We start from the raw sequence: 23,242 nt of genomic DNA on the forward strand, positions 1-23,242 counted from the left end.
TCCCTTTATGAGTCATGGCAAAAAGCTCTCTCACACCACTGCTTTCAATGGGCCAAGTGCACACACATCTCCCCCTTCCAAATGCTGGGCCTTTCACAGTCTTGGCTCAGGCTCCGGCTCAAGTTGGGCAAGTGCCAAGGAGTAACTGAAGTCAAACCCCTCCAACAGCACCATCTAGTGCAAAAAGGGATAAAATAAACACATGCAAATTTAATCAGTTTTCACTGCATTCTGGAAACGAACAAAAGGCCAATTCTCTCCTAATCTCCCATTACAACTGCATTTAGGTATAGCTTTCATCCAGGCTCTTTGCCTCCTGAAGTGTGGTGACAAGCAGAGACAGATTCAACAGCTAATTGTCTAAGCTTTTTGTCTAAACCTGGAACAAGCACTTGGAACACATCTAAACTTTCCCTTGTTTATTAGCCCCGTGTTAACTTTGCATTTCTTCTTATTGTTGTGAAAACCAGAAGCATTTTTAAGTGCTTTAAAATGACTGGTGACAGAACGTATTCTGTTTCCTCCTCTGGTAATGGGAGGTGGTATTGTAAGACAAGGAGCTCCAGAGTAAAAAGGAAACAATATATAAACAGAACCTCAACAACCTTTTAGCTCTTTTTTTTTTCCCCCATAGAATTCTAATATCTTGTCTTATTGAAGCCTCAGATTCTTGCCCATGAAAAAGGGCACACTGCTTCCACCTGTAACTGCAAAGTGATTGGGCTCCCTGGCTTCAGAAAGGCCATCTGCTGAAGTTGTGTAGAATCACAGAATCAACCAGGTTGGAAGAGACCTCCAAGATGATCCAGTTCATCCTATCAGCCAGCCCTATCCAATCAACCAGACCATGGCACTAAGTGCCTCATCCAGGCTTTTCCTGAAGATCTCCAAGGACGGTGGCTCCACCACCTCCCTGGGCAGCACATTCCAACAGCAAATCACACTCTCTGTGAACAATTTCTTCCTAACATCCAACCTGAACCTCCCCTGCCACAGCTTGAGACTGTGTCCCCTCGTTCTGTCACTGGTTGCCTGGGAGAACAGATTCATCCACACCTGGCTACAACCTCCCTTCAGGTCACTGTAGGCAGCAATGAGATCTCCCCTGAGCCTCTTCTCTAGGCTAAACACCCCCATATCCCTCAGCCTCTCCTCATAGTACTGTGCTTCAGACCCCTCCCCAGTTTCACTGCCCTTCTCTGGACATGTTCCAGTACAACATCTCTCTTGAAATGGGGAGCCCAGAACTGGACACAGTACTCAAGGTGTGGCCTGACCAGTGCTGAGTACAGGGGAAGAATAACCTCCCTTGTCCTGCTGGCCACACTATTCCTGATACAGGCCAGGATGCCATGGGCCTTCTTGGCCACCTGGGCACACTGCTAGCTCATGTTCAGCCTACTATCTACGAGCACCCCTAGGTCTCTCCCCCTAAAGTGATCTGAAGATACATGAATTCTGCTTGTGAAAGCAAGCTTGATCTTACATCAGGTGAAAGAAAGGACTTCTACTTACTGTTTTCCTCCCCATGGTCAGGTGTTTGGTGTTCAGCATGGATGGAAAATGGATTAACATGAGTCCTGTGAGGGACTCAAGCTTAAGTAGAACAGCCCCACATATCGCACACAACATAGATAGCCTGAGTATAGTCCATATGGGGTAAGCCTTGGGTTTTGTGCTACCATGACTTTTGGTGTTTCTGTGGCTTTACAGACTCATTGGGGAAAAGCAGAAAAGCCTCCTGTCAACGAAACCATAAGGAACATTCTGCTTGCTGTGGCATTAGCTCAGGAGAGGAGAATTTGCACGTGAAGAACATGCATGAGTGACATTAAAGATCCACATACATACCATCCAGAACAACGTCCCTGTAGCAAGAGCTGCGTACTGCTCGATTGTGGAAAGCACGCTGAAGATGAGGCATATCAGCACTATAAGGAAGCTGTAAATAAATAAATGAATAAGATCAATTCAAATCATGCAAGGCAGCCCAGTAAGAATCTAAAGGTATTTCTGCTGTTAGGAATGATCTGCACACACAGAAATGTCATTGGCTTTGGGTTATCTTAAAACGCAGCTGGCGGCGTTCAAGTGGTCCTGTTCCATGCTGGATAATTTGTTTCTCTTCAGACACTGAGGTTTGGGGCTGGACATTATCAAATGAACCCACACAGTAACATTGGCTTCAGCCTCTCTCTGTGACTTGCTGTTTCCCAGTCCCTCAGGGAAGCAGCATTCCTTGTTCTTTCCCATCATAAGGGCTCTTACAGCTCAATCATCACCACACAACCCCCCCTCAACATTTCAAATCCTTGCCTTTTTGACATCCCAAATTCTAATAAACTGCAAAGAGAAATCCCAGCTAAGCCAGAGCTTAACAGGCTCTGCCCACACTGCCTTTTACAGCCTGCCCCCAAAAGCCCCAGATAAATACAACCTGACAGATAAATACAACCTGACATTTGGCATCTGGAACCTGACCTCGGACTGACTCCGTTTTGAGATAGAACAAAATTTCAGAGCACCTATCAATGAGAAAGTGGGAAGGTAACTTTTGTTCCTCATCTCCACCTGCTCCACTTCAGAGGCAGAGGGTCCTGGTTCCCCAGGATAAGATTTGGGACAGCCTGAGTGTTGCAGCAAACTCAGCCCAGGGAGGTGGTGGAGTTACTGTCCCTGGAGATGTTCAAGAGGGGATTGGATGTGGCACTTGGTGCCATGGTCTAACAGTCATGAGGTCTTGGGTGACAGGCTGGACTTGATGATCTTGGAGGTCTTTTCCAACCTTACTGATTCTATGATTCAGCCCAACTGCTTGGAGCACCCAGAAACCCCACAGCCAGACTGGATGCCCTCCACTACACACTAGACACAGGCAGCTTCCAGCTCCCAAACAATTGTGTGTTTCTTCTTAAATCATGACATAAGCAATGAAGAAGATTTAAAACATTCACTTATTAAACACAGAACTAGCTGTGAGGGATGCTTTCACAATTCTGTTGAGACAAGCAATGCCAGTTCTTAGCACTTGACAGAAACTTGTTGCAAAACCCAGCAACTAAATCATCCCTGCCACAGATCTCTGAAAGGTTTGTGGGGTTCCCCACCCCTCAGAAAAACAACAACAACAACAAAGAATTGACACAACAATTAAAGCTGAGCTCAAGAGAATTGTTAATACTGGCCCTCAGTGGCTACAAATTGAAGCGACTCAGCTGAAGTCACTCAGAGCCTTTATCTATTCTTTTGGGGTGCTTTTTTAACATGAGCACTTCACTGGCTGAACCTTTTGAAAGCAAAACTGTGTCAGGGTTGACATTATAAGCCAGACTGCCCAATGATTGCTTCAAAGGGCAGCACAGGCAAGTCCAGTGCACACACAAATTACACTGCAAGCACATTACAAAACTGTGGGGAGAGATTTCCTAAGGACAAAAATCAAGTCAGTGCTAATGAAGTGGATTTAATAGCATAGAGGCTATCACATATCAACACAAACACACAAATGAGAATATACTTTAACCTAGACAAGGTGTAAACATGTGGAGTTATCCCTAATATCTGGTTTACCTCTGAAAGTCTTCTCATCTTGCCTTCTAACTTTGGCCAAAGAGAAGTAAGGTGTGCAGGGAGACACAAAGATGAACCAAGCATCTGAAATGTAATCTTAAGTGTTCCCCAAGTGTCCAGCCCTTCCAGCTGCAATATTTTCACAAGTGCTGAAGTCCAACAGAGGTGACAACATGAACAAAAAGACCTTCAGTAGCATAAAAGGTCCCTGGATAAATAGTTCAACGTATACAGAAGTTCAAAAGCAAACAATGAGTCGCATGGGATGGTGTAAAGATGTCTGAATACACCTTGAGCAATAACAAGCAGTACTATTTATATCCTTTGATAGCAGTAAACCTGTTAAAAGCAGACCTCAGCCAATGTAACAGACCAGGAGAGGGCAGCAAAGCAAAGACTATTCCGGTTTTGCACCTTCCTAAACACACGCCGGAGGAGAATCTAATAGGGGTTAGAGGTGCAAGTTTGTGTGCCTGACAGGAAGATCAACCTAGTGTGAACTGTTTGCCAAATCTCTTTGCCTGTACTCTGAGAGAGATGGAAGGCTGACACAAGCAGCACATCAAGGGCCAGTCACTGGGCTGTTTATTTTTACAAGTGTTGAGGCACACAGTTGCTTTTTAGTCTTACAGAGCTTTAGTCTTTCTTTCTCACCTTGAGAAAAGCTCTTGAAATTTACTGAAGCATGAAACACCCCCAAAGACATCCAGCCCGAGTGAAACAAAGAGGTTTGGTCAGATACTGCTGCTTCTCATCAGTTTCTGGGGCACTAGTGACAAGAAGCTCACGAGCCCCTCTATCAGTACAGCTGTGCTAGTGGAGCACCATAGCCAAGCTACTAACCCTGTCACAGTGGCATCACTGGTTTGCTTCTGAGACTCCATCAGCTGCACAAAGGGTGTAAAATTCAGATTAATTAAATAAATAAATATATGGTCTTCCTCAGGCATCAGCCTGCTGTCTGTTCCCTTCCAAAATTCAGCTCTTGCACTGCTTTTGTTTCACTACCAGTGGCTTCCTCCTCTGTTTCAGAAGCGAAAGGGAGTGAGACTCTAGGAAAATGGACACTTCTTTTGAACTCTAGCGGTCAGAAAACACTCAGGTCTCTTGGAAACCACCAATCTCTTATCTCCTGAAACTTGATGCTAGCTTACCCTCTCATGCATGTGACCATCTTCAAGAAAGGAAGAAGAGCAATGAGGAGTTCAGGCTCTCATCAGCTCTGATCTAATGCTCACATTGTGGGGCTGAGCAGGCACTAGAGATGAGGTGATAGTGTGTGAAGCCTCTCATGCTGCCTGTGTTAGGTTACCAAGCAGCATCTGCCTGCTCATAGATAACTCCCAGATACACTCCCAAACACGCAGCTTTGCAGTTAACTCCCATCTAACAGTGCTAGGTTTCTTTTAACAGCAAGAATTTTGCAAGCATCTGATCACCTCTGTGCTTCTGGACACGAAACCATGACACCACCCTTAGAGCAGCATGGGCAGTAACACTAACAAAGCAGCAGATGCTGTCATGGACTCTGCTTTCAGTGAACAAGATGACCTGGTTCCTGCATCCAGTTCTGGTATCACCAGGCACCAGGACATGGAACTATTAGAGCAAGTCCAGAGGAGGGCCACAAATATGATCCAAGGGCTGGAACACCTCTGCTATGAGGACAGGCTGAGAGACATACAGTTGTTCAGCCTGGAGAAAAGAAGGCTCCAAGGGGACCTTAGAGACATCTTCCAATACAGGAAGGGAACCTACAGGAAGGCTGGAGAAGGACTTTTCATCAGGGTGTTTAGCAACAGAGCTAGGGAGCAGACTTTTAAGCTGAGAGAGAGTAGATTTAGACTGGATGTTAGGAAAAAATTCCTCAGTATGAGGGTGGTGAGACTGGAACAGGTTGCTTAGGAAGGCTGTGGATGCCCCCTCCCTTGAGGTGTTCAAAGCCAGGTTGCATGAAGCCTTGAGCAGCCAAGCCTGGTTGAGGGGCATCCCTGCCTTTTGCAATATCTATGAAGAGCTAAAGGTGGCTTTAGTGATTTCTGGCTATTGTAAGATAGGTTTTGACTTTCAGGACAGATCCAGACTTGGTGCTTTTTCAGTGACTTCAGTGACAGCTGCAAAACCTTGCCACATTACAGGGAGCTATCAGCACTTTGCAGCCTCCAACCCTGAGCTGCCACTTGTTTTTCCTGTATTTAACTATGGGTTTAGAGCATTTGCCTCAAGCCACAAAAAGGACAAGCTATGTGTGGAATGATCAAAGGAACAATTAACCACTCACTGAGAGATAACAACACTCATTTAGTAAATGTCACAGGTAGGAGAAAGGTTTATAAAGGCTTATAAAATATGTTCAGTGATATGACCAGGAACATTTAGAGAAAACATTGCATGAGATAAGCTGGAAGAGCTTCCTCACCAGATTAACACAATCTCATGTACATGCAGCCATCACTGTTCAAATCCAGTATTAAAGTGTAGGTGGACTTTCATAGAATCAATAAGGTTGGAAAAGACTATCAAGTCCAACCTATTACCAATACCTAACACCTCCTGACAGCTAAACCATGGCTCCAAGTGCCACATCCAATCCTTTTTTGAACACCTCCAGGGATGGGGTCTCCACCACCTCCCTGGGCAGCACATTCCAACAGCTAGCAACTCTCTCTGTGAAGAACTTTCTCCTCACCTCCAGCCTAAACCTCCCCTGGCACAGCTTGAGACTGTGTCCTCTAGTTCTGGGGATGGGTGCCTGGGAGAAGAGCCCAACCCCCCACCTGTCTACAACCTCCTTTCCGGTAGTTGCAGACAGCAATAAGGTCTCCCCTGAGCCTCTTTCTCCAGGCTAAGCAACCCCAGCTCCCTCAGCCTCTCCTTTTTACAGTGTCTCTTACATATGCTCAGTGGAACTCTTTCCATGAATCTGGAAAAGGTTGGCGTAAGGAGACCCTAAATTAAGCTGAAACAGGGTGGAAGCCTCATCCCTGGAGGTTTTTAAGGCCAGGTTGGATGTAGCTCTGAGCAACCTGATCTAGTGTGAAGGGTCCCCGGGCCATGGCAGGGGGGTTGGAACTGGCTGATCCTTGAGGTCCTTTCCAACCCTAACAATGCTATGATTCTATGAACTTCCTCACCAACCCTGTAGAGCCCAGGGGGTGGGTTTGGTTTTTCCCATGGTGGGGATTTTTGGCTGGTTGTTTTTTACAGAGTAAACAACTTTTTGTTGTTGTTTTTGCTATTCAGCTGTGATAGGATTCCTGGGTAAACAAAGCAATTCAAAGCAAGGTTAACTTCCTCTAAGCATACAGAAAGACGAACTGGGAAGCTGACATTGAAAAGGAACAACACAAGCAAGCAGAATAAATGAGAGCAGATTCTTATCTTGATCATTGTCATTTGCAAGCTATAATGCTGCTGCACATCCACTTCAGGTTGGTTCATTAAAATATATGACAGCATCATTATTTCATCTTTCATCCCCATGACTTACACATGCTGACACTTCCATATCTGACTGTGAACACAAAGGTCAATGCTATGATAAAAATGACGTTTTCACGCAGCTTTGCGGACAACAAAGAGAGTTACAGCAATGAGGGTTTAGATAGACAGCTTCAGGCAAGAGACACACTGAAGACAGGGGATCACCCTTTCACTTGGACATACACTCTCTTCCATTCCAGGCCAGAGAATTCATTCCTTACTGAATTTTCATGAGGAAAACCCTGGTGAAAAACAAACCTGAACAGGTTTATATTACAAGTCAACACAAAACAACCTCATGCAATACTGCCCTGGCATTCCCATGGTGCAGCTAGGTAAGCATTCACACTTACCTAAACTAAGAGGAAGCTCAGGGGAGACCTCACTGCCATCTACAACTACCTGAAGGGTGGTTGTAGACAGGTGGGGGTTGGTCTCTTCTCCCAGGCAACCAGCACCAGAACAAGAGGACACAGTCTCAAGCTGCACCAGGGGAGGTTTAGGCTGGAGGTTAGGAAGTTCTTTACAGAAAGAGAGATTGGCCATTGGAATGTGCTGCCCAGGGAGGTGGTGGAGTCACCATCACTGGAGATGTTCAAAAAGAGACTTGATGAGACACTTAGTGCCATGGTTTAGTTGATTAAATGGTGGTGGGTAAGAGGTTGGACTTGCTCTCAAAGGTCTTTTCCAACCTGGTTAATTCTGTAATCCATATTGAGTAACAAAAAATAGAGGTGAGGGAAATCTCTGGCCACACAGGCTCTTTGCTTGGTTTTCCTCTAAGGATTTGTCTTATCTTTTCCTGTTTTGTTTTTTTGAGGCAAGGGAAGGAAAGACAGGTACAGCCTCTTCCCATCTTACAGCTTCTCTGTGGCACAAGGATGCCCAGCAGAAGGGAAGACGACTTGCATCCATGCAGAGGTTCCCTCCAGGAACTGGCTACAGCAGTTTCCTGACCAACACACACTTCCCCTCTCTTACGTCCTCCACAGATCAAGCTAGTAGATAGATCACTGTTCCCAGCTGTCACTTGCCATCAAAAACCCTCAACAGACAGAGTGTGAATGCTCCATTTGCGTTAGCTTCAGTCTATCAGACGAAGCTTCCTGTCACAGTGTATTTGTTCCAACCGTAAAGCAAAGCCCAGTTGGTGCTTCCTGAAGGAAACAATGGCATCATTTTTAACCAGCTCCTTGACTCCTTGTCAAAGCAGTGCTGTCTTCTAGCTCCTGTGTGAGACAGCAGCCTTCATGTGCAAGAATGATCATGCTCAATACAGGGCAGCCTGATGCTAAGAAAAACAGGTTAGTTGTAGAGCCAAACAAGCAAGGCTTCTGTCACACCTACGTGGCTCTTCTGGGAGATTAGGGTCTGCAAAAATAATTGAAATGATGGGCAGTGTACCAAAGCACAAAGCACACAATGAATCAAAACTCATTTAGGATACAGCACCAGAATTATTGCAGGAAAAGCCTTTAAGGTCTTGGCAAAGGGTGTGATTGCAGTAGAAATGCAAACCAGACGTCAAGATGCTTCAAGAGGAAAGGTTAACTGCTCACAGAAAGTGATGTTATTGCATCCTGCAGTGAGGCAGTGGTTCCTTTGAGAACAGGCATGATTGAACAGGAAAGAAGAAAGAACCTGAGGAAAGTATATGCTGCATTCCATACAGAAGATGTGAACCAATGGACAGCAAGAAACTCATCAGGGCTCCTCGGATGGCTCATACCAAGCTTCTGATATGCCTGTGCTCCAAACCCCTCCCCAGCCTTGTTGCCCTTCTCTGGACACATTCAAGAGTCTCAATGTCCTTCTGAAACTGAGTGACTTTGTGAAAGAGAGTGACTTTGGTTGTGAGTAGAGTGAAACAGTGATGAGGACTAAAAAGCCACAGCCAGATGAATAGACAAATGGGGATGAGGTAATCATGCCTTGAGCTACTGACCTGGGTAGACTCTTCATGTGATTTATTTTGAGCATCACCCAAGTGATACCAGACCTGAGCAACTCTAGCAACTACTCCCCCTCAGCTGAACCCCTAATTGCCTAACCCTTCCCTCCTGAACAACTGTGTCTGAAAGGCACTTTGATCAGTGCTGACAAGTAAGATGAGGACCGTGAGAAAGATCTGAAGCTGGGATAAAGTGCTCTCACCACCATCTCCATTATGATTCTACTTTAATTATCTAAAGGTACAGCTGACAGATGCTTTCACAGAAATCAGTATTGCCTCTGCCTTCTGCTCTTTTCCACGTTCAGCTCTCTGCTGCACATCTCTAGGGGTGCTGGGGGCAGAAATGTGGCACTCTTCATGCAATCACAGCTGAGAAACCAGTAAGAGATACTGCACAACAGGTTAACATGCCTCAGGTGAAAGCAGAGGAATTGAGCAGATAAGATATATTTCCATTTCCAGAGAGGGAAAGGTGTTTGCTGAAGGAAAGATGCAATGCCTGGAAGCCACAGCAATTTGACTTTCCCCCCTTTGCTTTCGGCAGGGTGGAAATTTCAAGTGCCCCTGGGGGAAGAACAAAAAGAGACTAGAAAGCGACAGGCAATTTCACACTACAGCAAGAGCACCTTCCTATAAATACCAAACTTTCTGGAACTATGTGCCATGAAACACACAAATGCTCAATGCTCCTTTCCCCTAATACCAAAAAAAAGCCTACCCTGATTAAGTTTCCTAAATGCAATCCATGCTATGCTGAACGAGCCTTGTGCAATTGAAGGTCTCTTCCAACCTGGTTTATTCTATTCTATTGTCACACAGTTTTTCCCAGCTGAAAGTTATGAGGATTCCCCTTCCATCATTCCAGGAGTCAAAGTAGCTGTTTGTGGAAATTCCAACTGTCTACCCACTGGGCTAAAGATTCTTCTTGCATCCTTCAAACTTGCATTAAAACCATTTAAGACTCTAAAAGCTTGAAGGGATCTAAACATCCAGGAGGTATCTTTTGATGCAGCAGAAGAAAGAAATGCTACTTATTTTGTACCTCAAAGTCTTAGGTAGCTTCAAGAGCAAAGATTTATGAAAATTTACTGATTAGAAAAGAAAATATCTGAGTGATGGTAGCATTTTGGGGCACACCTGAAGACAGGCCCCAGCCTTAGGAGGTGAAAGCACAGTCTCTTTGAAGTCAGGTGTACAACACCAACTTACCTCCCACAGGCAGCTGGTCAAATGCTTTGCTATACCTGCAAATGTTGTTTCTCAGTTGTAAATGAGACCTCAACTCCAGAATTCTAAGGGAAAGCTTTGATGTAGTTTCTCAAGATTCCCAATCTTTGCTGCTAGTCCTGCAGCCTCCACGGTGGTGCAAAGGGTCTGTGCATCCATGCAGACCAGCTGCGTGGGATATGCTGACAGCATCCTAGCTGCAAAGCCATTGAAAGAACAGCAAAAGAAGGAATAATCCATGGGTAGGAACACCCTCTGCACTCCCTTTAACATCTAGTTGGATTGAACTGGGAAGTCGTAGACAGGTGAGGCTTGGTCTCTTCTCCCAGGCAACCAGCACCAGAACAAGAGGACACAGTCTCAAGCTGTGCCAGGGGAGGTTTAGGCTGGATGTTAGGAAGAAGTTCTTCCCAGAAAGAGAGATTGGCCATTGGGATGTGCTGCCCAGGGAGGTGGTGGAGTCACCATCACTGAAGTGTTTAAGAAGAGACTGGATGAGGCACTTGGTGCCATGGTTTCGTTGGTTAGATGGTGTTGGGTTGGACTTGATGATCTCAAAGGTCTTTTCTAACCTGGTTAATTCTATTCTATGAACACTTGGTTAAATGCTTGCTGAATTTGGGCTTCAATCAGGGCACATTCCAGCTTCAAGGTGTATTTCCATTGGAACCCCAAAGAAGCTTAGCTATGAAATTAAGTTTAGGCTCATTAAGATCTTCCAATGCTTCTCATAATTCTGATAAAACATCACAAACCAGTAGGAGGAAGCAAGTGTCCAGTGCATGGGAGAGAGCACACTGCACAGTCCACTGCACTGTTCCAGTGCTAACACATATGAAATGGTTTCTAGTACAGCTCTTAAGAAAGCTTTCAAACTACAGATACTACACAGCAAGTGCTTCTTAACAGTGTGGAATCTATTTCTGAAAACAGAGTGATACAAGCCAGAAAAGGGGGGGGAAAAATTACTTGAAGTCTTTGGCACGTTGATTGCCTTGAATAATAAATCAAATTCCAGTTAATTGTTCATGTTTCAAGGCCTGACATTACACATAAGGTTGAACACAAACTTGCTTCGCCTGCATGGCAGAAAGGATGCGATGCGAGATGGCAAAGATACTAAATCAGTCAAATTTAGGGCTCAGAACAATTCCACCTCATTCAAGCTTCATAAATACCAGAAGTACTAGGGCACTGAACTGCAGTTTGTTTCAATTCCTGCATATTATTTCAATTCCTTCTTGCTCTTTTCATCTTCAGGTCGATGAGTGGTCCTCTGCCACGAGCAATAATCACAACCATCAGCGTGTAACACCTGAAGCCAAGCGCAGGGTGCCAGCCTTAATGAGAGGCAGACCTTGAGGGGCTCTCCCCAGGAAGTCACTGTTTCATGGCTGAACTACCAGGAAATGTAAAATGAGGGTTTTCTGTCAGAGTTCAGTGCCCTTAAGATTAAGCTGCCACTTCCAGTGTGCGTTTAGAAAGTGGCAGTAAAATGCATGGATAGGATCCGCCGAGGTATTAAGGACATCCATTTGAGGAAAGTATGACCTCTTGGCAAAATTATGCTTTAAGCTACTATTCTTGGCCCTAAACTACTATATATTTCAGTCAAGAATTAATGCTGCAGCAGCATCCAAAGCCCTCAGAAAAGTGCAGGGTCAAGTCCACTCCCTGAGACACTACTGTAGATGAATGTCCTTCTGTGTGCACAGCTAGCTGCCACTCACAATAGTCAATTAGATCCTCTCTGGTGGCTATTTGCTTCATGGCAGTTATTAATTCTACCCATTTAGCTGTCAGTCGTGGGTATTTATGGTTTGGAACTACATCCTATAGATTCTGAGAGGAAAAAAACTCTCTCCAGGCTCAGAGAGCTGGAGCTGCTCAGCCTGGAGAAGAGAAGGCTCTGGGGAGAACTTAGAGCAGCTTTCCAGTACCTCAAAGAGGCCTACAAGAATAGAATAGAATAGAATTAACCAGGTTGGAAGAGACCTTCAAGATCATCAAGTCCAACCTATCACCCAACACCATCTAATCAACTAAACCATGGCACCGAGTGCCTCATCCAGGCTCTTCTTTAACACCTCCAGGGATGGTGACTCCACCACCTCCCTGGGCAGCACATTCCAATGGCAAATCTCTCTATGAAGAACTTCTTCCTAACAACAGCCTAAACCTCCCCTGGTGCAGTTTGAGACTGTGTCCTCTTGTTCTGGTGCTGGTTACCTGGGAGAAGAGACCAACCCCCACTTGTCTACAACCTCCCTTCAGGGAGTTGTAGACAGCAGTGAGCCTCCTCTTCTCCAGGCTAAGCAACCCTAGCTCTCTCAGCCTCTCCTCACAGGGCTGTGCTCCACACCCCTCCCCAGCTTTGTTGCCCTCCTCTGGATGAAGCATGGTACTAGTTCAGCTTGGGAAAAAAAAGAAGTCTTTATAGTCTGAACATTTTCATCTAGAGAAGAGGAGGCTCAGGGGAGACCTTATTGCTCTCTACAGCTACCTGAAGGGAGGTTGTAGACAGGTGGGGCTTGGTCTCTTTTCCCAGGCAACCAGCAGCAGAACAAGAGGACACAGATTCAAGCTGTGCAGAGGGAAGTTTAGGCTTGATCTTAGAAAGAAGTTCTTCACAGAACGAGAGATTTGCCATTGGAATGTGCTGCCCAGGGGGGTGGTGGGCTCAACATACCTAGAGATGTTTAACAAAAGCCTGGATGAGGCACTTAGTACTATGGTCTAGGTGATTAAACAGAGTTGGGTGATCAGTTGGGCTTGATGATCTTGGAAGCCTCTTCCAACCTGGCTGATTCTGTGATCCTGAAGACCCCAGGACCAACTGGAGGCACAGAGGTTACTCTTTTTGTTTATCAAAACCCCACCCCCAACCCGCAAATCTATTAATATCCTTTTTCAAGGGACAAAAGCCCTCCAAAAGCTGCAGGAGGCCGAGGAACCCCAGCAGTGCCAAACAGCAGCAGGCAAGCCAGCAGCACAGCGTAAGCCTGAAGGACAGGGTTGGATTACAGAGGTTATTGAAACGGCACCTGTGCCACCGCCGATCGCTCCGCTGCACCGTTCCACCTTGGTCAGGACAAACAACAGCATTGTTCTGCCTGGAAAGCCCTTTGGCAGCAGGCTGGGGGAAAAACAACAAAGTATCTCTAATGGTCACAGCACATAACGTGGGGTTCGTCATCTGATGGAGCTGAATTAATTTCTTGCCCAGCCGACAGGATGTGCTTAATTAAAGGAGTGGAAGGGAGCGCTCTCAGTCTGTGTCCTCCTTTCTTCCCTCTCCACGCAACTGCCTGGGCAAACCTGACTCTAGGCAGTCTGCATGCGACCACCACATGAATCACAGACTCAGAAGCACAGAAACGTTCACAGGATCACCAAGTCCAACCCAGAACCCTACTCTGCAAGGCTCACCCCTAAAGCATAGCCCCAAGCACCACAGCCAAACCACCTCGAAACACATCCAGGCTTGGGGACTCCATCACCTCCCTGGGCAGCACATTCCAATGCCTGACCACTCTTGCCCGGAAAAAGGGTTTCCTGATGTCCAGTCTAAACCTACCCAGGGGCAGCTTGAGGCCATTCCTCTTGTTCTGTCACTGACTACCTTTAAACACATACATACTACTACACATTACACAAACACTGGGAAGATTAATCAATCTGATAATTGTCTGCAATACATGAACCCCAAACTCTACCAAGGCAGCAGGCCCACAAGCTGAGATTGAAAAGCAACACTGAATGCTAGAAGCTGGATACCAGTGAACCCTCTGGGCTTTCACAGTTTTTTGGTAATCCATATTTCTCTTAATATTTATTAGATAAAGACAGTAGATAGTGACACAAATTCTTACTGTCTACTGCTCAAAGGGCCACAACTCTTAAAGACATAAGTTAATAAATACCACAGTACATTAGAGGTTGGAGGGGACCTCCAGAGATCATCCAGTCCAACCCAGGATCACCCAGGGGAGTCTGCACAGGATTCATAGAATCAGTCAGGGTGGGAAGGGACCACAAGGATCATCTAGTCCCAACCACCCTGCCATGGGCAAGGACACCTCACACTAGATCAGGCTGGCATTGCATCCAGACAGGTTTGGAAGGTGTCCAGAGAAGGAGACTCCACAACCTCTCTGGGCAGCCTGCTCTGGGGTTCAGTCACCCTCACTGTAAAGAAGTTTCTCCTCATGGTGAGGTGAAATCTTCTATGTTCAAGTCTGTTCCTGTTGTTTCTTGTCTCACTACGGCACGCTACCAAAAAGAGCTTGGCCTCCTCCATTTGACAGCCATCCCTCAGATATTGATAGACATTGATCAGGTCCCCTCTCAGTCTTCTCTTCTCCAGACTAAACAGCCCCAGGGGCATACCGCATACTCTGTACTACAAGTTTGCAGCACAGAGCACATTCTTTGGTCAGGTTAAAGCTAAAGAAAAGGGGGGAGGGAGGGGGGAAGGATGCTAGCATCTTCTTAAGTGCATGCAAGCTTCCACTGCAGTGACCTATGTAGCAATGACTGGCTTCACTTGCTAGCAAAGAAAAATGAACAGCAGGGAGATGATTAAGTGACTTGCACAAGGTCACAGAGCAAGCCTAATGCAGAGCTGAAGATAGATCCCCAAGGACCTGGCTTCTAAGTGAGTTTCAGAATTCACATACTTGCTGGGCCAGCTCTTTGCATCAAAGAAACCAGCAGGGGCAAGGGGAGAGCAGCCTTCTCCTGCCTTTGCCCAGTATGGGAGGCATTTAAGGCAGCAGCCCGCGGCCATTAACCAGTTCCAGTGCAGACACCACCAAGCTTGGGCACAAATACTGTAAGAGAGGGACAAAGGTTGCCCATTATGCATCCACCAACTCCAGCAACCCACCAGCTTTCTGGTCATCTACCCTGGTGCCTGATGCTGAGTACAGTGCTGGTCAGTAATGTCAAGGAGGCAAGCCTGAAGAACTGGGGTTACCCTCAAAGAAGAACCTGACTCAGTCCTTACACATCCCTGCTACCCTCTCCTCCTTCTGCTCTAGGGAATGGATCCATTCTGGGTGGGCAACACCTCAAAGGGGAGACATTCTGCCTGGGTGGCTGACATGCCAACACTTCAGTGTGTGACAGCACAGCAGTCTAAGTTACTACAACATCATGTAGTACCAACAAAGAACGATTAACCACTTGTCTTGTCTTCACTTTGAATGAAGTGTAAGGCCTAGATTTGTTATGTGTTTAAGGATAGAAGAAAAGCAGGATCAAAGACTTTAGCACACCATTAGTTCCAGCAAAGTCTAAGCTTTAGAGTAAAGTTACTGTTCATCTCTGACATCATTGTTCAAATTACGTTAAAAGTCAACCTGTCTCACTTCCATGAACCAGTGTTTACCAATCCAAAGTGGAACTTTATCTTTGCTCAGCTACAAGCTTCCAGTCTTAGAAAGTGAAGCACAACTTGGATGCAGGAGCTGCACAGAGCTTGAGGGGGAAACCAGAGCACAGCCACATGCAGGCACACTCATTTTGTATCACATTTCCTTTAGAAGATGAGAGATTATCTTACTTTCTGAAACACCAGAATGTTCTTAATGTTTTCTCTCTTGTGGTCTATTGCCACATCACCCTGAACACATTTGGTATCACCCAGGATGATGAAGGGACTGGAGCACTGCCCTATGAGGAGAGGAGGGTGAGAGCCCTGGGGCTTTTTAGTCTGGAGAAGAGAAGACTGAGAGAGGAGATTAAATAAATGTTTATAAATATCTGAGGGATTGGTGTCAGGAAGGAAGGGACCAGCTCTGCACACTTGTACCCTGTGACAGGACAAGGAGCAATGGATATAAACACAGCACAGGAGGTTCTACCTCAACACGAGGAGGAACTTCTTCACCGTGAGGGTCACAGAGCACTGGAACAGGCTGCCCAGAGAGGTTGTGGAGTCTCCTTCTCTGGAGACTTTCAAGGCCCATCTGGATGTGTTCCTGTGTGACCTGTGTTGGATTCTACGGTCCTGCTCGGGCAGGGGGATTGGATTTGATGATCTCTTTGGGTCCCTTCCAACCCCTAACATCCTGTGATCTTGGAAACTGGAAAGAGTCAGGCCCAGCTACTGCTTGGACAGGAGACAGCTTGTGAATAGTAGGTGCCTTAGGGTCCCAAAGCTTGGCTGGAGTTGACATTTCAATGCAACATCAAGGGTCTCCAGAAGCTTCTGCTGCTACATCTGTAGTAGAAAACTAAACAAGGGAAACTCAGGCTTACTCCTGACTGTGGTGGGTGATTTAGTGGCAGTGGAGACAGATAAGGGTAAGGTACTCGATGCCCTCTTTGCCTCAGCCTCCACCAGCAAGGTCTCCCTGACCTCTCTGCTTAGAAGCAAGGTTCCAGGAAGAGATAAACTGCCAGGAAGAAATTAGGTCTGAGTTAGGGATGACTTGAGAGAACTCATGCTATACAAGGCCATGGGACATCTGAGGGTGCTGAGAGAGACAGGCAATGTCACTGTGATTTGTCACTTTGAGGGTAATAAAGAGTCCCCTGCCAACCGCAGAAAGGTAAACATCACAACATCTTCAAAACACAGCCAAAAAAAGAATACAGGAGAGACTTGCCTCTGTGCAACAGCTAGAGCTGATATGTCACAGCCTACAGCACTATTTTCAGTGTCCTGCTGTAGCTCAGACTGCCACACACCATCAGCACTCTCATTCAACTCCACTGGAAGTCTACCCTCCAAAGCTACGTCCACAGAGCCACAGACACGAGGGCAAGAAGCCAACAATGGAGCAATCAGGAAAAAGGAAATCCCTTGCATCACAAGATTCATCTGTCTGACACCATCTGGAAATTGACTCTTCAGGATATAAAGTTCACAGCATACTTTCTAAAGAAATCCAAGCAAAGAAGATTCACAAGTTTCCTGGGCTTTGACCCAGAATAGACTTGAACATCCTTGTCTGGTTCGATAGAGTTCAGAGGAAGATTTAAGTGAGAGGTAAAAATTTTCCATGCTGAGACAGACAGCCCCTTCCTCATCCTCCTTCAACCAGTCCCACTTAATCTACTTATTTCCAAAAGGATTAAAGCCTTTGTTTCACATCTCTGGGGTGATGTGGTGAAACACAGGACTCAGGGAATCCAAAAACCAGGGAGAAAGAAAGATGCAACTCCTTTCAAGTCAGAGGTTTGAAGGAGTGCTGTAACTTATCAGCTGGCACACCATCAGGAGGAAGACTGTCAGCTTGGAGTAAGCCTGCTGGCATTTTGCAGCTTCTAACATTTTGAGCACAAAAGACACAGAGGATTCATGGTGCAAGACTGATGAACCTCCCAGAATCACAGAGCCACGTTAGGGGTTGGAAGGGACCTCCAGAGATTGAGTCCAACCCCACCGCCAGACCGGGGTCACCTAGGGCAGGCCACACACAAATACATCCAGGCAGGGTTTTGAAAAGCAAAGTGGGAGAGTGCAACAAAATCCTAACAATTGTTCCCCTTAGCTTTTGGGGGTTAGAAAAGTGACTTTTGTTTCCTCCAGCAGAGAAATCCTTCCACAGATGAGTCCATTACAGTTAGTGTAATAATAAAGCCCTCGCAGCTTTTACCTTTGCCCACAAGCCCAACACAAATAGAGCAGGAAGTGATAATCTCTCCTCTGTTCTTCCTCTGTGAAGTCCACATGGGGACCAGAAAAGAAAATATGCATTAATTTTGTAGGAAATGGCTTGATTCCACCCCCCCAAAGAAAAGCATTGTTTGCCTATGGCAGCCTGGGACAATAGCTGCTACACTAACATGCAAGAGGAAAAAACAAGCACCAAAAACAAACAAGCAAACAAAACCCAAACCAATAAACAAAACCCACCAAAAAGTAAATAGGTTAAACTTCACTTCAGACTAAAGAAAATGAAATTACCAAACTCTGCTTTACACAGGATCACAGGATGTCAGGGGTTGGAAGGGACCCAAAGAGATCATCGAGTCCAACCCCCCTGCCAGAGCAGGACCATGCAATCGAGCTCAGGTCACACAGGGACACATCCAGACAGGGCCTTGAAAGTCTCCAGGGAAGGAGACTCCACAACCTCCCTGGGGAGCCTGCTCCAGTGCTCTGTGACCCTCACAGTCAAGAAGTTCCTCCTCATGTTGAAGTGGAACCTCCTGTGCTGCAGCTTACATCCATTGCTCCTTGTCCTATCACAGGGAGCAAGTGAGCAGAGCCTGTCCCCTCCCTCCTGACCCCCAGCCCTCAGATATTGATAAACATTAATTAAATTCCTTCTCAGTCTTCTCTTTTCCAGACTAACCAGCCCTGGGTCCCTCAGCCTCTCTTCACCAGGCAGTGCTCCAGTGCCCTAATCATCCTCATAGCCATCTGCTGGACCCTCTCCAGCAGATCCCTGTCCCTCTTCAGCTGGGGAGCCCAAAACTGAATGCAGTACTCAAGATAAGTAAAGAATTTCTTCTTAATACCCAGTCTCAATCTGCCCTCCTCATGCCTCAGCCATGTTTTGAGGTAGCCAAACCCCATTCAAGAAATTTAGGGCATTTTCCAATAAACTATGGGATCTAAACCCTGTCTCCATCATGACTTCAGAGGGAAATGGTGATAATTTTCTTTTCTCCCCCTCCCTTTTGCTAGACTTCTAAATTTGCTTTTTCCCCCCCTTTTTCTCCTACTCTGTCACTGCTGGGAAGGGAGCAAGGACACAGCAGAAAAATCACCACCTGAAAATACTCTTCATAGACCACTTTTTGGTAATTTGAAGGACAGGGAAGCAGAAATGTTCACAAAGAGAATGTTCAAGAGGGAGTTGTTTGAAGGTTTGAAAGGTGTTTTCCATTTTACCTTAGCTCTCTAACAGCAATTTTTAGAGTCAAGAAGTCTTCAAAGCCAGGTTAAAAAAACAAAGGCAGATAGGCAGGAGGTAGCCTCAACTGCTTATAATTTGGGATCTCTGGTAACAACATATAGTATTATAGGGAATGAATAGAACTTTGGGCCAATCAAAACCAATGCACGTAGTTCTGGCTCTTTCATGTGCTGTTGTGCACTCAGTCTGTCAAAGCAAACCAGTCTCACTAACCTTTTGGTTCTGGGTGAGAGAGATAATTAAGTACTCAGCTGAATTCATCAGTTTTAGGAGAATTCCTCTTCTACACAACTAATCAGCTGCACACACAGTGGCTCAGAGGAGAATGGGCTCAAACAGGCACTACCTGCAGCCAGGACAGCAGCCATGGAGGACTCCACTGAACACTGGCAGCTGCAGCAGGCTCTGAGGTTTGCAGATGCAAACAGCAAAGAGCAGTCTGTCCTCATAGCAGAGCAGCTCCAGCCCTCTGCTCATCCTCATGGCCCTTCTCTGGACATCTTCCACCACCTTCAGATCCTTCTTGTAATAGAGGCTCCATAACGGGATGCAGTGCTCCAGGTGGGGTCTCACCAGAGTGGGGCAGAGGGGGCAAATCCCCTCCCTGCCCCTGCTGGCTGTGCTTCTCTTGCTGCAGCCCAGGATGTGCTTGGCTCTCTGGGCTGCCAGTGGGCTATTGTTCACGCACAGGAGCTCTTCCTAACGCCGTTTAGACGCACAGCGTGGAAACCCTTGACGCAAGCGGCCTTTGTTTCTCCCGCAAGACGTCTGCAACATTAACTCATTAACCAGGAACATTTCAACTGCAGCTTGCAACACAATTTCCCCTCGACCACTCTGCTGCTGTTGTTAAGGTGCCACTTTCAAACTCATGTCTTATCTGCGTGGCTTCTTCCCAGCGGTTCCCGAATAAGGCAAGGAAACAAGTCCGAGGCGTCCAAGGTCACCGCTCGCATGGCAGACTGCACTGATGGTGATAGCTGTTGCAGTTCTCCACCTTGAGAGGACAGGAAACTAAAGGTCTTCTGGGTAATCAAAGGCACATGTAGAAACAATAAAATCCAGCCACAAAAAGATGAGTGCCAAGCTTATTAAGCCAGTCTGCTCTGCCAGAAATGGCAGCTAGCTCTAAGTGCTCCAAGCACATCTTCTCCCTGATTTATGGGTTGGAAGTACTAGAGGCAAAACCAAATTGGAGGCTCTAGAAGTCACCCCAGCATGAAGCAGAAAAAGGATGCACTGGAACACATCCAGAGAAGGGCCACAAGGATGGGCAGAGGGCTGGAGCACCTCTCCTATGAGGACAGACTGAGGGAGTTGGGGCTGTTCAGTCTGGAGAAGAGAAGGCTCCCAGGAGACCTCATTGTGGCCTTCCAGTATCTGAAAGGGGCTACGAGAAAGCTGGGGAGGGACTTTTGAGGGTGTCAGGGAGTGATAGGGCTGGGGGGAATGGAGCAAAGCTAGAAATGGGTAGACTGAGATTGGATGTGAAGAAGAAGTTGTTCCCCATGAGGGTGGTGAGAGACTGGCACAGGTTGCCCAGGGAGGTGGTGGAAGCCTCATCCCTGGAGGTTTTGAAGGCCAGGCTGGATATGGCTCTGGGCAACCTGCTGTAGTGTGAGGTGTCCCTGCCCATAGCAGGGGGTTGGAACTGGCTGCTCCTTGAGGTCCCTTCCAACCCTAACAATTCTATGATTCTATGACATCTGAAACCCACTCTGTGTGTTACTTGTATTTATTTCTCATTCCTGGAATGCTACATTGAACACAACACGAGCTGGATAATGAAGGCTACTCTTTGTTGTCCTTTCTGAATAGCATTTGTTAAACAACAGATGTAATGGAGAGGTTGTTCTGAACAGCAGATATGCCCAACCAAGCAGAAGGAAGCAGAACCATTTCAAAAGAGACTTCAGCAATTTCTCACCATGCCAGTACACCATCTCAGTGCTGCTTTCGTTGGAAAAGACACTTGGGAACTATGATCAAATATTTGCAACCACAAAGGACAGCAAGGAAGCACAAGGACTTACTGAGCTAGACATCCTACAAGCAAACCCAAACCAGAAAGATAGCCTCTCCTCTGAGGAGCTTAGGAGTCAAAGAAAAGATGCAAAACTGTAAAGAAAGAGGCAGGTCAGAGATTGAAAAGCAACACCACAACATTTGCTAGGGACTCAGGGGATTTCTCTGTGCCATCAAGTTCTCTTCTAGACTTTACAGGACAAAAGGTATATCCTTAGAATTACAGAATTGTCACAGAACCATTAAGGTTGGAAAAGACCTCCAAGAGCATCAAGTCCAATGATCAACCCAACACCACCACGCTCACTAAACCATGTCCCAAAGTGCTGTGTGTACACATTTCTTGAACACCTTCAGGGACAGGGACTCCACCAACTCCCTAGGCAGCCTGCTCCAATGCCTGATCACTCTTGCAGGAAAGACCTTTTTTTCCTACTATTCAACCTAAACCTTCCCTGGTGCAACTTGAAGCCATTTCCTCTTGTCCTGATGCTAGTTACTTGAGAGGATCCTGACACCCAGCTCATCCAACCTCCTTTCAGGAGGCTGTAGAGAACATTTGCTCATTATTGCTAGAATAGAATATTATTTATTCAAAAGAAAAGTTCTTGGTTTGATTTGAAAGGTTGAAAGTGGTTTGCTCCACACTATCATGAGTCCTTAACTCACAGGCTGCAGAAATTACAAGGGAGAGGGGAAAAAACAGAGTTTATGGGCCCACAGGGAAGAGTCTACCAAGCATGGATTAGGAGTGAGAGTTCTAATTGAGGTTCACTGTATTAGTTGGGAGCAATGGATGTAAGCTGCAGGACAGGAGGTTCCACCTCAACACAAGGGGGAACTTCTTTACTGTAAGGCTCAAGAGCACTGGAACAGGCTGCCCAGAGAGGTTGTGGGGGCTCCTTCTCTGGAGACCTTCAAGGCCCATCTGGATGTGTTCCTGTGTGACCTGAGCTAGATTGTACGGTCTAACCCCCCTGCCAGAGCAGGGCTTAATGATTTCTTTGAGTCCCTTCCAACCCCTGACATCCTGTGATGCTGTGCTGTGGCAATATGAGAACATGCTCAATATTTAGTATATACACTGGAGAAGTCATTAATAAATCTCACATGCAGTTACTCTGCTGTATCAGATGTAACACTGATTAGTGAACGCAGCCTTTGGCTTCAGGTTGCTTTGGGTTTTGTCATTGGTATTTTGGGTTTGTTTGTGAGTTATTCAGGATGTTGTGCTTTTTTTCCTTTCTTTTAAACTCCTAAATGCACAGATCCCTTTGATTGCCACCATTGTGTTGTCCAAGCACCACCGAAAACAGCTCCCACAAAACCCATTTAAAACCCCCCAACCTGTGTATTGCACTTAGTGCATTATTTATACTCCAGATACAACACTACAGCTTCCTGGAGGAAGTGAAATGACTTAAAGTTTCTTTCTTTCTTTTATCACCACCTAAAATTTTGCTGACCCCAACAGGATACCAGAAACAGAGCCACTGGCCAGCCTGATTCCCTGGTCCCTGTTTGCATCAGGCACCACAAAACATACATCCTTGAGAATGACACATTTATGGATCTAGCTGATCCTGGCCTCAGTTGATATGCTCCCAAGTGAAATATTTGGAGACTATCTCCGAGTAAACACAGTACAAGATACACAGAGTGGGTTCCATAACCATTTTTAGTTTGAAGAAAACAACATGCTTCCTTTTTGGGTCAATTTCTGAGCACTTTCTTTCAAACAAAGCCATGGATGGGTTCACACAGGGACTCAGGCACTGGTTACACACAGGAGGAACTGATGATAGCACTACCAGTGGTTAAGAGGTTCAAAAACACTGACAGGTGATACAGGCTGAGGCTCTACAGCTGCAACAAACTCTGAGTGAGAGCTACATATCTCCTTCAAGTAGCTCAAGAATTTGGACTTAAGATGCCTTTGGATTTCAAGGTGCAGTGATGCAGACAGCAAAGTGTATTTTAGCTTAGGAAGCTTTCCAGGGTGTATAAGGGAAGATGAAAATCAAGTGCATGAAGAGTTTCCCTGCAATGAGTTGGGACTTGTATGCACATGAAGATCTGTTAGGTAGCACAGAAATCTACAGCATCA

The 23,242-nt window shown here is 46.1% G+C and overlaps 1 protein-coding gene across 1 annotated transcript in view; it reads right to left on the minus strand.

Annotated features, from left to right (window-relative positions):
• Nucleotides 1-23,242, minus strand: part of KCNQ1 (potassium voltage-gated channel subfamily Q member 1) — a 348,866-nt gene that overhangs the window by 308,577 nt on the left and 17,047 nt on the right. Inside the window, exon 2 of the mRNA XM_054171993.1 lies at nucleotides 1,852-1,942. Coding sequence (XP_054027968.1) covers nucleotides 1,852-1,942 — 91 coding nt within the window. The remainder of the gene's footprint in view (nucleotides 1-1,851; nucleotides 1,943-23,242) is intronic.

This window comes from Dryobates pubescens, chromosome 22 (assembly GCF_014839835.1).
Source record: "Dryobates pubescens isolate bDryPub1 chromosome 22, bDryPub1.pri, whole genome shotgun sequence".
Taxonomy (NCBI): domain Eukaryota; kingdom Metazoa; phylum Chordata; class Aves; order Piciformes; family Picidae; genus Dryobates; species Dryobates pubescens.